At 38.7% G+C, this 14,592-nt stretch overlaps 1 protein-coding gene across 1 annotated transcript; it reads left to right on the top strand.

The window, feature by feature from the left end:
* Positions 1-3,545: 3,545 nt before the first annotated feature.
* LOC306909056 (keratin, type I cytoskeletal 19-like) lies at positions 3,546-8,553 on the top strand. The gene is made up of 9 exons (XM_079482416.1): positions 3,546-3,879; positions 4,389-4,517; positions 4,890-4,972; positions 5,098-5,254; positions 5,343-5,504; positions 6,143-6,268; positions 6,507-6,727; positions 7,628-7,830; positions 7,938-8,553. The coding sequence occupies exons 1-9, from the start codon at positions 3,652-3,654 to the stop codon at positions 8,045-8,047; spliced, it is 1,419 nt and encodes a 472-aa protein (XP_079338542.1). The 5' UTR covers positions 3,546-3,651; the 3' UTR covers positions 8,048-8,553.
* Positions 8,554-14,592: the final 6,039 nt, after the last annotated feature.

Below are 14,592 nucleotides of genomic sequence, written 5' to 3'. Positions count from 1 at the left end.
TAGAGCTCTCTAATCGTAGTTGTTACTAGTAAAATTGAATTATAGAGCTCTCTAATCTTAATTGTTACTAGTAAAATTTAATTATAGAGCTCTCTAATGAATTCCATTGGGCACTTAACACAGAGCCCCTCATACTCTTACTGGATGCCTACAATAAACAAATAAGCTATTACGCTCTGGCCATTCAAGACAGAATGAGAAAAAATCTTTAGGTGTGTCAGTTATCTCAGACAAAGTTGTTATGTTTTGTTAAAACATACTTTAAAACAACTTGAATCGTTTCTAGATAAGTCTTGCCTCTCCTCACACCTTATTAAAATATCAAGTCAAATAAATTCTTTCTGTGGAAAGAAATGAACTTGCCCTACTGGCTCGGCTTGCTTTGGTATCTTGTTTGGCCTCCCTACTTTATTTTTCTTAATAATTATTTGATACTGATAATTGATCTCTGAACACCTGTAGCTTCCTGTAATGGTCTGACTGAGGTGTTGTGCTGTCAATCTGCATGTTCACAGAGGCGCTTTGCTGCTCTAGCAACATGTACAGATCCAAATAAAAAGAGAATTGATTGTGTTATAAATGTATTGTGGAAACAGATTGATTTTACAACTAAATGTTACCTCTTAAGCAGTCCTATTTTTGAGCATTGTATTGATCACAAAAACACGTTCAGATCAGGAAGGATGGCTGTTTTAGCTTTCAAATGCTGCACAGTTTTTGATAATTGATTAAATATGAATGTAAAACAAAGGTGATAAATACAGACGTTGAAAAAATGCACTTCTGGCCTGCCCATGAGCCCTGTGCATGTTTACTGTGTTAATTGATTTGTCTTTTGAATGGAGAGATTTTAATAGTTACTGTAGCTCAACTTTTGGGAGTCAGTACAACTAAAAAACATGCAAAAGGAAAGATTTATTTTTACAGTGTGCATATGTACAAATCTGAAATTAGGTTAATGTGTTTTATGAGAAACAATGAAATAACCTAGTTATTCTTGACACTTCACAATAAGATTGTGTTGTTATGTAATTAGTTAATGTATTAGTAGCCTACATGTTGAAATTAACATAGGAATAATAAATGTTAATAGGAGTAGCTATGCGTTATCTAATGTTAACAAATACAAACATATTGTAAAATGTTATACAAGTTTTGTAAAAGGCAATTTTTGCTTTGCCATTTTTGTTCATCTTTTGTATTAAGAAGAGCATCCATCAGATTTATTCTGCCTTTGAAATAATATGACACGACAAACATTAAACTTGCTCAAGCTTTGTAAACCACACATCTCAGCAACAACCATCAATAACTTAAGATTTACCTTCTGTCATGTCAAAACGGAGTGAATAAAAAGGTAAATCCTCTTGCGTAACCATCTCTGTCAAATCATTGTCTCCTAAATGCTTGGATTAAGTCAAAACAGATTAGCTGCTTTAGGAAATGTAAAGGAGAAAGTGATCTCGGATTCCATTTACAAGCCATTGCATTTTGGCAAAAGAAGTCTGACATCACGATGAACAATTTATGATGAATTAAAGTTTCCTTAAGATTTAGCTAAAGACTTTTTATTCACTCAGTTCTGACATGACAGAAAAACTATTTCAAATGAGAATCATTAATGTTTATTGTTGATATAGCACGAGGGCAATATAAACACTGGAAGATTAAGATGCCCAATCAACATCGCCTGACTACGCCACCCTGAATCCCTCTCAGGGAGTGTTAAGTTAAGTTATAGACACAGATTCATTGTGTGCCTTATAAAAAGAAGGAATAGAGACGAGTTTCTTAAATAGAACACAATTCACAATTTATTGACAGACATCTTATAGAAAAAGGACACGCCCTATTAAAAAGGCCTGAATTAGTAATCAGGGTAATCACCATTGAAGCAGTAATCTTAAAATAGAGAACACGAACTTTAAGAGACAAAACAAACCCAAAAACAAACTAGCGGACACTCGAGGAGGACTGACCGGCCACTGGCATGGGCCCACACTATTGCCGCAGTGATATTCACCAGTACACGTGCCTAACAAAAGGGAAACACGCACGCACACACACACACACACGCATGCACAGAGAAAAAATTGTGAACAACACAGTGTACATGCAGCACCACAGGAGAGTATCCACCAAAGAGACCACACCCGTGTTCCAACCAGCACTCCCTAGTGATCTGCTAAACAAAAGACAAAAAGATAAAACAAATTAGTTTGTTCTCGGAGTGAAACTGATGCTCAGAAAGCTGACGATTGTGGTTTAAACAGCCCTGATGGAGACTAAGAGCAAACATACCCAGCCGTATTAGACATGTTACAATATTAAATAGGCAATTATCAAACAAACCTTAACCAGCAAACCCCACAAAAAGAGAAAAGAAAAGTTACATAAAACCAAAAGGGGAGAAAAGACAGCAGCGGCAAAGAAATTGGAAATCCTAAGGAGAACAAAAATAAACCAAATGTTACATCAAATAAATGTAAGATCATCTAAACATCAACTACACAAATAAATATATTGCCACTGCCACAGCTAAATCACTCCCAAAACACATGAAATCCTACCGATGCTCTAAAAGGATGAACAGTACCACTTTCAAGGGTCACTAACGTGCGTCCACCAGCCCCACTAACCATCAAGGAGATCTAACCAGCCTAAAACACATCCACAAAAATGGTTAAGAGCAAATTCCCACATGCAATTGAAATCATTAATTCCAACTATATACACGTGCATAGAGGAAAGCAGCCTACAAACAAGGCACACAGGTGTACGTCACTTTAGAGGCAATAAATACGGAATGAGTGAAAGCAGCAATAATGATAACCTTCTTGAGTCTCGACCAGAAAACAAAGCCCATGCAAACAACTGCTCCTCTGGTCTTATAAAGCACCTGGGAATCTAATCATGTGCACAACTCTGCCCCTAAGGAACTGCTCTTAATGGGGAAATGCTCTTAAAGGGAACCTGCCACTTTTCCCCTGCTACATTGAGATGACTTTGTGAACTCAGATGTCCAAGCAAAAGGTCTCACACTGCCTGTATCTGGACCAAAATGTTACCAAAGACACTTTGCAAAGATGGGGCGTGAGACTATCAACCTTTTGTCTCTGTAGCAAGTCAATCTAATGAATGTTGATGAATGCGGATGAATACACACCTTAAACTAATTTGCTAAAGTCAGGTCTCGCAAAAATTCTAGAATAGATCACAGCTATTATATAATCGTTTTTCTCTGGTAAAATGGGTGTCACGTAGTCTGTTTTAATAATAAACCAGAAACGAAGTTATTTTTACCACAGGTGTTTTATCTGGAAGCAGACCAACACGCAGCGTTGTAAACAATAGCACTTCATTCAGTTGTAGATGTAATGGTTTTAAAGCTGCTAATCATTTTACAAGGTTTGGGCGGACAGACAGGTTTTGGAAGTCAATAGTTTTTATCTTCACATGGGCACAGACAGGTTTTCACTCACATTCCATGAATTCAGTGGTATTTGAAATCTGACACAACGTAGGATGCGACAAATAATGTTTTCACTGCTGCTTGGGCATATAAAAGACAATGTCTGGTTTAGATAACTTGTCAGTGAACTGAAACTTTTTGACTTGCAGGTACACTTCAGCTCATCACATTGACTAATCATGTCAGTCCGCCGCAGGAGTAGGTCTGTTAGCTCTCAGGTATCGTTTGGGTCAAGAACCAGGATAAGTTCCTCTAATCGAGTGGTCATGAATGGTTTTGAGAGTTCAGGTGTTGGATATGGCAGCTTAGGGTTCTCCAGCTTCTCCAAATCTGGTTATGAGGTCCCGCTGTATGGCAAGCAGACAATGCAGAATCTTAATGAACGCCTGGCGTCTTACCTGGAAAAGGTAACAAACATTTTTATTAATTAAGTGGAATTTTGTGTTTTGTATATTTATTTAATTATGCATATACAATTATATTAAAAAAATAATTGTTATAATAAAAGTATTATTTAAGTCTGTGTTTATGTTTTTCTCTCTGAGTGGAAAAATACATTCATAAAAATAATAATTTGCACTATGTTCTCAGACTTAAAATACAAATTGGTGTGCATATCCCACAAACCCAATAGGGCTCTGATGCAGGAGAACAAAAGAGCAAACTTACACTGTAAAAGAACGTAATTTTATCGTTATTCTTTTTTTTTACAGAATTTTCACATATAATGAAAAGTAATTATTAATGAAGATTTTTTTCAAATGTTTCATTTGAAATATGGCCAACAAACGTTTTTTTGCATTTACAAGAAAAACATGTGATTTTACCGGGAAAACTGTTATATTATGTTATAGTTCTGGCGCCCCAACATCAAATTACAGGAAAGGCCACAACTTTAAAAAACTATTTTTTGTAGGTACACTCTTTGGAGAAGGCCAACAGCAAACTGGAACTGCAAATCAAGACCTTTTTTGAGAACAAGAGCCCAATGCAGAGCAAAGACACGAGCAATTATTTCAAAACCATCTCAGACCTTCACACACAGGTAATCCTGCTGTCAATCACCATCAGGTGACGCCCCTAAATTACGGAGATGCCATGATGTGAAACCGCCAGCACACACCACACATGTGGAATAAAAATTTTAACCTTTTCTTTTATGTAAATAAGTTTTAATGCTCCGTTTTGGGTGGAGAGTGGCTGGAATGTATTATTATTTTAAAAACAATAGTCTGGTATTTGAACCGACACAACTTTAACTGAATGTTGAAACAAACATTAAATAACATCTGATTCAACATCTCAGGCTTGACTTGGTGCTGAAACATCCAATATAATAAAATTGTATTATTGCAGCTTAATTTTGTCTTTACATCAGAACATTATTCATCTCTTGCACAACTTTTGTCCTGAAAAGATTTCTAGCCGTTTTGTGCAGAATGCTAAACTCTGCCTGCAAATTGACTTCACCAGAATGGCAGCAGCAGATATTCAGAACAAGTAAGTGATGTGAACACTTTTAAAATGAGACACTTATTACATTTCTAGATAGTTATGCATAATTAATGTTGGTTGGTTCATCTTTAATACTGGTATGAAAAATCTGTCACCTTATGGCTCTGCAGGTACGAGACTGAGAAGAGCATGCGCACGATTGTTGAAGCAGATTTGCCTCGACTGCGAGGGGTTATGGGAGAGATTAAATTGTCCATCGCAGACCTGGAGAACCACCAAACTGGTCTGAAGGAGGAGCTGCTGAACCTTAAGAAAACCCACGAGAAGGTCACCTCACCATTTTATTGCCACAATAATCAATTTATCACACAACCAGTTGAGTTCACAAAAAAGCTTTCCCTCTTCTTCTGTACAGGATCTGCATATGTTGCGAGGACATCAAAGCGGCTCGGTTAATGTGGAGATTGACAGTGCAGCCCAGTCAGACCTTGGCAAGATGCTGGAGGAGTTGAGAAGTCAGTACGAGACCCTTGTTGAAAAAAACCGCAGGGAGGTTGAACAATGGTACAAGACCAGGGTAAGCCAGAAGGACACGTTGATTTTCTTTACTAAAGGAAAAATAAGCTAAGCTTTCTGGGTTGAGTTAGAAAGCAATGTCATTTATCTCTGACATTTACAGTAAATCTCATAACGTTTAAATGGATACCAAGTGTCTAAACACTTTAAAACAACAGAAAACAACACCCTGTATTATCAGAATTATTTTATATAATGCTCTGTCAAGAGTGTGTCAAGCATTTTGCCAAGTATATTTCACCCAAAAAATTACAATTCTGTCATAATTTACTTAACCTCAAGCTGTTACACACCTATATGAATTTCTTTGCTCTTTTGAACACAAAAGAAGATATTTTCAAGAATACGGAAAACCAAACTACCGCAATAGTTTTTCTTTTCTTGGTAGTCTATAATGCACCAGAACTCTGGTTACAAACTTTCTTCCAAATATCTGTCTTTATGTTCAGCAGAACGACAGAATTTACACAGGTGTGTAACAACTTGTTTGTGAGTAAATGATGATGGATCAGAATGGCCCACACTCATTTAATATGTACCCAAACTCAGAATAACAGTTTAGATCAGGCTGTACAGAAACCTGCCTGTTATTATCGTCACATGTTTCTTATTGCATACCGTGTGTTGTTATTTCTTAAGGTGGAGACGTGGCACAGTCAGGTGTCCAGCAGCCGTACTGACATTACAACATCTCAGACCAAAATCACTGAAGTCAAGAGAGCTGTTCAGAGCATAGAGATAGAACTACAAGGGCTTCTTACACTGGTACCATCTCACTTTGTAACTTTTTTTTTAAGTTCTTTCAAAAATCAGTGTTATCACTGTGATCAATAAAACCTAACCTAAATGAACAATTAGATCAACATACAATTAAATATGATTTTTAAAGTACTATAACCAGCATTTTCTGTTTAATCTTGACTCCCAATGCATTTATATATGAAAATACTTAAAGGAATGCTTTAGATGATTTGACCTTTTATATTCACCTTCTCGTTCACAGAAACAGCAGCTGGAAGAGAGTCTGTTTGAAGTAAGCAAGCACTATTCGGCCAAGCTGGGTCAGCTTCAGCTAAACATCAACGTTCTGCAGGAGGAGCTACAGGGACTTAATACCAGCACACAGGAACAGGCCACAGAGTACCAGCTCCTGCTGGACATCAAAATGAGACTGGAGCTTGAGATCGCCGAGTACAAGAGGCTCCTGGGAGGAGAAGAACAAATGTATGTACACAAAAAAAGACAGTTCACCCAAAACATTTTCTTTATCATTTACTTAACCCCGAGTTGTTCCAAACCCGAGTAAAGTTTAATTCACACAAGAAAGATATCTGGAAGAATGTTTGTAACCAAACAGATCTGGGCACTATAGACTTCCATAGCTGGGGGGAAATCTATGGTAGTTAATGGTGCCAAATGGTAAATGGTTTTTGCATAACTCCATGCTGCTGCTCGCGCAGGCATCCTACGTCATCCCCAACACAAACATGCATGGCAGACTCAGTAGGATGTATGCCCATTACTATTAAAAAGAAAAACTAAATAGTACTAGTTAAAATAGTAGAGTGAGACGCAGAAACGGAATATAAACAGCAGCCATCTTTAACAGTATCTACTGAACAAAAACACCTGCGACCTGGGACAAAATGTAGAAAAAAGACTGCGTTAGAAATAGCTACGACAAAAAAGCTTCTGGATGAAGAAAGAGGTAAAACCAGAGTTGACATTGGTGTTGCTTTTCCACGCTGGAGACAACTGCGGGACTTGAAGGGTTCTACATTGAATTGCAGCCCGGGCGAGACCACCTTTGAGCGCCCACAGGTGCAAGAATAATCACAGACCGTCTCCGATCGTTGAGTGCGGTGTCACGTGACGCATCCATCTGCGTGTGCGCGCATGGCTTTGGAGTGAGCTACATTATGAAATATTTGTATATATTAGGTATTCATATTAATATTTTGGTTCATGCTTTCAAAGCAAAACTACACCATATCTTGAAGTTCTCTTTTTTTGGTCGAGTTAATGGAAACATGTTTATTTGAGAGACTAAATAACGAGAGATTTTTCATTCTAGGTCAAATTGTCTAATGTTACGAGTTGGTTGTTTCTTGTTGTCTCCTGCAGGACTGGCATTAGTACTTCTAAAGCTTCCTTGATCAAAACAGAAACGGTGACCAGAACAGAGATACATGAAGAGATAAAGGAAGAGATAATGAAAGAGATAAAGGAAGAGGTACATGAAGAGATTAAGGAAGAGATACATGAAGAGGTAAAGGAAGAGATACATGAAGAGATAAATGAAGAGATACATGAAGAGATAATGGATGGTGAGTGAAGTAAAATTCATCGAGTCCTTTAAATCATTCGATTATTTTCTTGCATCCTAAATGGCAGAACTTAAATGCATTTATAAATGTCTGTTAAACCCCTGCAGTGCATATCCCTCATCTCCAGCGCCGAGTCAAGGTCATTGTGGAGGAAATGGTAGATGGTAAAGTTGTTGCTGTTTCTGTTAAAGAGAAAGTCCAGGATCTCAACTCTTAAGAGACTCAAATGCAACTTCATCTTTAAAACTACGATAACAAATGTTAACACATAAAATGACCTTGTCAATTACTGGTAACGGGCGTCTTTAAGTGAGTTATTAAGTTTTTTCATTGAGTGGGATTTCTGAAAAATATATACACTGCAGCATACAGTATACACAGGTTTTTCTAGCGTTTGGTGTGAGACATGCTTTCAGGCTTTCACTCTGTCTAAATAAATTTCGGGGCAAATAATAAGCATAGCAGTGTATAGACACTTTTGTTCATATGTTTTTATAGCTCATAGATATAGCTCATTGCATACTGGAAATACACCTTCAGGCCAGTCGTGCGTGCTGACATTAAGAATATGCGCTTATAACTCTGTTCATAGTAATATAAGGGAAGGCAAGACATTGTAGGCTACTTTAAAAAAATGTATTTGTCTTTAAATAATGGTTTAAAATCTACATAATGTTTCTGTTTTGCTAAACAAATTTAATAAATGTGTGGAAATTGTGAGGACCAGTCTTTGTCATAAAGTTATTCTACTGTTGCAAAACGCAGAAAACATAGTCACATGAATACATTGATAATATTTCATGACTTCAGCTTCTGCATTGGAAGTGAATGCCAGGGACAAGATTCTAAAAAGAATAGTACACAATTCCTATAAGGGACATACAGGGATATGCTCACATGAAACCACTTTATAGTTGCATTTAGGAAAATATGCATTTGATGTGTTTTGGGACACAGACCACTAGATGTCACTACACGTACTGCATAACATTTGAAACAGAACTATGTTTACGTAATTCAAAACACACTATTTGTGCTGCTGTGATTCGCAAGCAACTCATTTTACAATTGTATTTATTTATATAGATTTTGAACATAAAGGTAAGAATGAATTAAGTGAATCAAAAAGAGTGGAGATTACATGTTAAATCCCAGTGTCTGTCTGATGGAGTGCTGTATTACCACTGAAAGGCCACGAGATGTCCCACTGCACTCATTATACAAACTGCTTTAGTTAAAAAAGACACCCACCGACACAGAAGGCAGAAAGCTTGTCTAAAATCTAAAGAGTGTTGGTGAACGAGAATGTGTGCGGAGTCACCATTTGCTTGAAGATTATTGACACAAATGTCATGCTATAATGTTACATTATAAATGAATACAGTGAGGTTATGTATTAATACAAAATAAATAATAGAAAATCGATACTTAAATAAAATACTTTACTCTTAAACTTCTGAATACAAACTGTCACAAAACATGAAATAAATAATTTGCAAATGCAAATGTGCATTAAATGTGCAAACATTAATATAATCAAAAATAGAATGTTACAAAAAAATAGATACTTAAATAATGAAAGCAAACATAAGAACAGTAAGCGGTTCAACCATGACAATTGTACAACAATGACCTCAAAATCGCATAACTGCAGCCTATAAATATGAGGATAGCCTTGCTACAACACTCGCCACCATATTAATAAAATCGAAGTCTATTTTGAACCAAATCAGACAAAAAACTGTATGCATACTCATCCAGTGATCCCCTACCAGTGAAAGGAATTTTCTGGTGTGAGGTTGGAATCGGAAAGCGCAGCACAACAGCTGAGTTTACAGTTATTTGCGGAAGAGGGGAGCCACTGCTCGGAAAAGACACAGCAGTTAAATTAGGAGTGCTGAAGATTGGAGCTAATGTTGCAATGGTGAGTGATGTGAAGTCCATGATACAACAGAAATACCCAAAATTGTTCTGTGGAGTAGGCAAACTAAACACAAAACAAATCAGCCCGCACATAGACAACACAGTGACGCCAGTTGCACAGCCTCTTAGGCGCATTCCGTTCCACCTCAGAGAGGCTGTTGAGGAAAAAATAAATGAGCTGCTCCACATGGACATTATCGAGAAAGTCAATGGAGCAACCCCGTGGGTAAACCCAGTTGTCATTGTACCCAAAGCGAATGGGGAAATAAGGATGTGTTTGGACATGAGACAAGCAAACACAGCAATCTTTCGTGGGCGGTTCCGATTTTCCACAGTGGATGAACTGCTGCAAGGAATGAACGGGTCAGTCGTTTTCAGCAAATTAGACCTGAAGTGGGGGTACCATCAGCTGGAATTGACACCAGAATCAAGAGATATCACCACTTTCGCCATTCATAATGGCATATATAGGTTCAAAAGACTGGTGTTTGGAGTTTCGTCAGCAAGTAAGCAGTACCAGCACGAAATAGCAAATGTTTTAGCTGGCATCGAAGGAGTAGAGAACATATCAGATGACATCATCATCCATGCAGCAGACAAAGAGACACATGAGAAAAGAATGCATGCAGTATTAAAGAGACTGGAAAGCTGCGGTTTGACGCTGAATGGAGAGAAGTGCCAGTTTCACATGGACAAACTGGTGTTTATGGGCATGTTGCTGTCAGTGAAAGGCATAGGCCCGACGGCAGAGAGGGTGAGAGCGGTTGTGGAGGCAAGAGAGCCTGAAAATGTTTCAGAAGTGAGAAGTTTCCTCGGTTTAGCTGGCTATAGTAGCCGTTTCATACCTCAGTTTTCAAGCATCTCAGAACCTCTGCGCCGACTGACAAAAAAAGACACCAAATTTAATTTCGGAACTGATCAAAAGAAAGCTTTCAAAACGCTCAAAGATAAGTTGGCCGAGGCCACAACACTCGCTTACTTTGACAAGGACGCACCAACAAAAGTCATTGCCGATGCTGGACCAAAGGGCATTGGAGCAGTACTAGTTCAGGACCAAGGTGAAAGAATGGTTCCAGTCTGCTATGTGAGCAGGAGCTTGACACAGTGTGAACAAAGGTATTCGCAAACAGAGCGTGAAGCACTTGCTCTGGTGTGGGCATGTGAACGACTGCACCCTTATGTTTATGGTCGGAAGTTTGATCTTGTCACAGACCACAATGCATTGGAGGCAATCTATAGCCCTCGCTCAAAACCATGCGCACGAATCGAAAGGTGGGTCTTGAGATTACAGCCCTATGACTTCCGGGTAATTCATATATCTGGAACACACAACATTGCAGATCCTCTGTCACGTCTGCTGGACCCATCAGTTAAAGGTGAGATACACACACATAAAGCAGAGGAATATGTGTGGTTTATAGCAGTTTGTGCGACACCCAGCGCCCTGACCCCCAAGGAAGTTGAACAGATCTCAGCAAGTGATGTGGAATTACAGAGACTGAGAACTGCTATTCAAACAGTTGTTTTAATGACTGTCCTGCATACAGACATATTGCAGGTGAACTATGTGTCATTGGCCAAATAATACTCAAAGGAACAAGAATTGTCTTGCCACAGTCACTGCGAGGAAGAGCATTACAGTTGGCACATGAGGGTCATCTTGGTGTGGTAGAAACAAAACAACACCTGAGAACAAAGGTCTGGTGGCCCGGAATGGACAGGGCCGCAGAAAGACTTGTGAGGACGTGTCATGGTTGTCAGGTGGTAGCGAAACCAGATGTTACCACTGAACCACTGTCGCCCACAGTGATGCCTGAAGGACCATGGCAAAATTTAGCCACAGACTTACTTGGTACTTTACCAGATGGACATTCGATTCTGGTTGTTGTCGACTATTACAGCAGGTACTACGAATATGCAATCATCAAGTCCACAACGGCGGAAAAGGTGATTGACAGTTTGGAAGACATTTTCAGTCGGCACGGACTTCCTTTAACAATCAGGTCAGATTGTGGCCCACAATTCAAGTCCAGTCAGTTTCAGGTTTTTTGTCAGGAGAATGGAGTTCAACATATCAAAATGACTCCAAAGTGGGCGCAAGCAAATGGAGAAGTGGAAAGACAAAACACATTACTGATGAAACGAGTACGGATTGCCCAAGGTGAAGGCCAGGATTGGAAAAGAGAGCTACGCAAATATGTGACTGTCTACAGGTCCATACAACATTCCACAACAGGCAAAAGCCCAGCGGAACTTCTTTTTCAGCGGAAGATCAGAGGAAAGTTACCTGACATCACAGTTCCACACAGTGACCTTGAAGCTCGAGACAAAGATGCAGAACAGAAAGGAAAAGCCAAGATCTACACAGACCACAGACGAGGCGCTAAGACATCAGACATAGAGGTTGGAGATCAAGTGCTTGTGAAGCAGGATAAAATAAACAAGTCCACAACAACATTTCACAGCACTCCTCAAAAGGTCATACGCAGAGAAGGTAACAGCGTCGTCGTTCAGTCACCCACTGGAGCAAAGTATGCACGGATTCCACATTTGTCAAGAAGTTTCTGTCTGTGGAAACACCAACATTGGGTGGTGCAATGGAATGTGATCAAGAGCCAAATTATGATGAGGAATGCAAAAGGGACTATGAAACATTTCAGAGAGAGGAAGAGATTCCTAAACCTTGCAGACCCCAGAGACAAATCAAATTGCCTGAGAGGTTCAGAGACTATATTGTTGAGTGACTGATAAGGGATAGGCTATGCAAGTAGGAAAAAAGGTAGAAATTAAACAAAGAGTTATGTTGTGATTTAGTGCACCTGTTTTACAGTGTTACATGTTCATTGAATGTTCTAAACTGTTTCATGTTGTAAGAAAATTTGAATGAGAACTTGTTTAGTTGGGGTAAGTTCATATTCAAGTTGGGGGGGGATGTTGTGTATTGATGTGTCAACAGTGTGGGGACACATGAAGAGGAAAATAAAAAGATGGTTGACAGGTTAAACTTGGGATCTGTGTGGTTCGATCCGAAATAACCAGAAAGGTTATAACAGTCTCCACTGCCTTTTAATATAAAGTTGTGCTCTTTTGTCCATTCCGGACTAAATGAGGTCTGACGTTTCAGCAAGTTATACTTGTATGATGTGACGATGCCAGCAAGTGGACTCCACTTCCACGTCGTGGAGGCTTGTTTACGTTTTTAACCAATGATATATCAGATATTTATTTGACACCTCTTTCAGCCAATCATTTGTTTGACTGGAGATCTTACGGCGTCAGACGCTATGCTGCTGCGTCCCAATAAAGGTTCTAAAGCAGGTTTTGTTTAGGCCGATTCAGCACAAATCCACCACAAAAGAAGGACAAATGAGTGTTCGGTTTGAGGCTGCCACGGACCCATGACAGTGGGCTTAAAATCCGGACTGTCCGGCCGAAATCCAGACGTATGGCGTTGAGTCGTATCAGCCCGATAACCGCGACAATCTCCTTCTTGGGCCGATCATGCAGGCTCAGCTCAAGTGAACCCATGTCAACAGAGTTTGCCCTTCCTCTTCTGACTTTCACTTTCGTTGCCCGAATACGGAGGTGAATGAGGCTTTTCGCGTTGTTTTATCTAGACGTATGTGAAATTCTGCATCCATTGTATAATTTATTTATTTTCCACCTCGGGAGGGCAACGTGAGTCGAGAAGGGCATATGGGCAGTTGCCCGGGCAACCTGAACAACCCCCCTGTGCACTTCCCTGCCGATGATATGTAGTTTTGACGTGACATCATCATAATGTTGGTTCGAAACTCTTTTTGGCTGAACTCGTTTGTCTGCATTTTCCACATTTTAGATCATATACAGGCATTTATTTTCGATAAAATAAACAACTGCTTACAAAATGGCTAACAGTGGTTTGGGAATCAAGTGTGAGGTTAGGGGTAGTGGGGAGGTCTTTATTTTCCCAATTAGTTGGCATCCATTTAATAATTTTAATAAATTGAATAATTTACACTATTGTTGTTGTATTTCATTTATAATCTAAATGCTGTTTGTGAAAAATTTTCAAATGTATATTGTACGGAAAGACATTGTAGCACAGTCGCAGTTTATTGTTTATGTATTATTGCGTGATTTGCCACTAGCTATGCCAGGATTAGCTTAAAAATGAAAAGAATCAAGGCTAAACAATCCTGCGACAAGGTAAGACATGTTTTATATTTAATCTTGTTTGATGAATCTGATCAATGGTTGGTTTATATTTTAGTCTCATAGTCGATTAACGTAGTCTTTGGTGGTGGTTATGACAACATCTGGCTGTGGGTTATTTTTTACTACTTTCTTTAAGTTTTGTGGTTATACATGTGGTATCATTTAGTTTCACTGTGGTTCGTTTTTGTATGGTATAAGGAAATTTAGACATTACCTAGGTTTCGATGAAACGGAACAGAGAAACACAAAAAACTCAAATGTACACATCATTTTTGGCAGAATTTTATTGTCAAATGTTACACATTGATGTAAGAGAAAGAATTTGTTTTGATGTTCTTGAGTATGCGGTGTTTAAATTCCTTTAACATTCTCCAAGGTATTAACATTAACATTTTTCATAACTCCATGTAGGACGTTTCTGTACATAAATGTAAGCAACGTGGCAGTATAAATGCAATATTTAGAAAATGTACTCTTGTACTCTTGATACTCAAGTACTTTTAAAACATGTACTTCAGTACTTTTACTTAAGTACACATCTGACTGTAGTACTTTTACTTGTACTTGAGTTAAATTTAGCAAGGGATATCTGTACTTTTACTCAAGTAATGAACCTGTGTACTCTGTCCGCCTCTGGAAATT

The sequence above is a fragment of the Barbatula barbatula genome (genome assembly GCF_947034865.1).
Source record: "Barbatula barbatula genome assembly, chromosome: 20".
In the NCBI taxonomy this organism is placed as follows: Eukaryota; Metazoa; Chordata; class Actinopteri; order Cypriniformes; family Nemacheilidae; genus Barbatula; species Barbatula barbatula.
The sequence above is the reverse complement of the archived record's forward strand: the minus strand, read 5'-3'. Positions and strand labels throughout refer to the sequence as shown.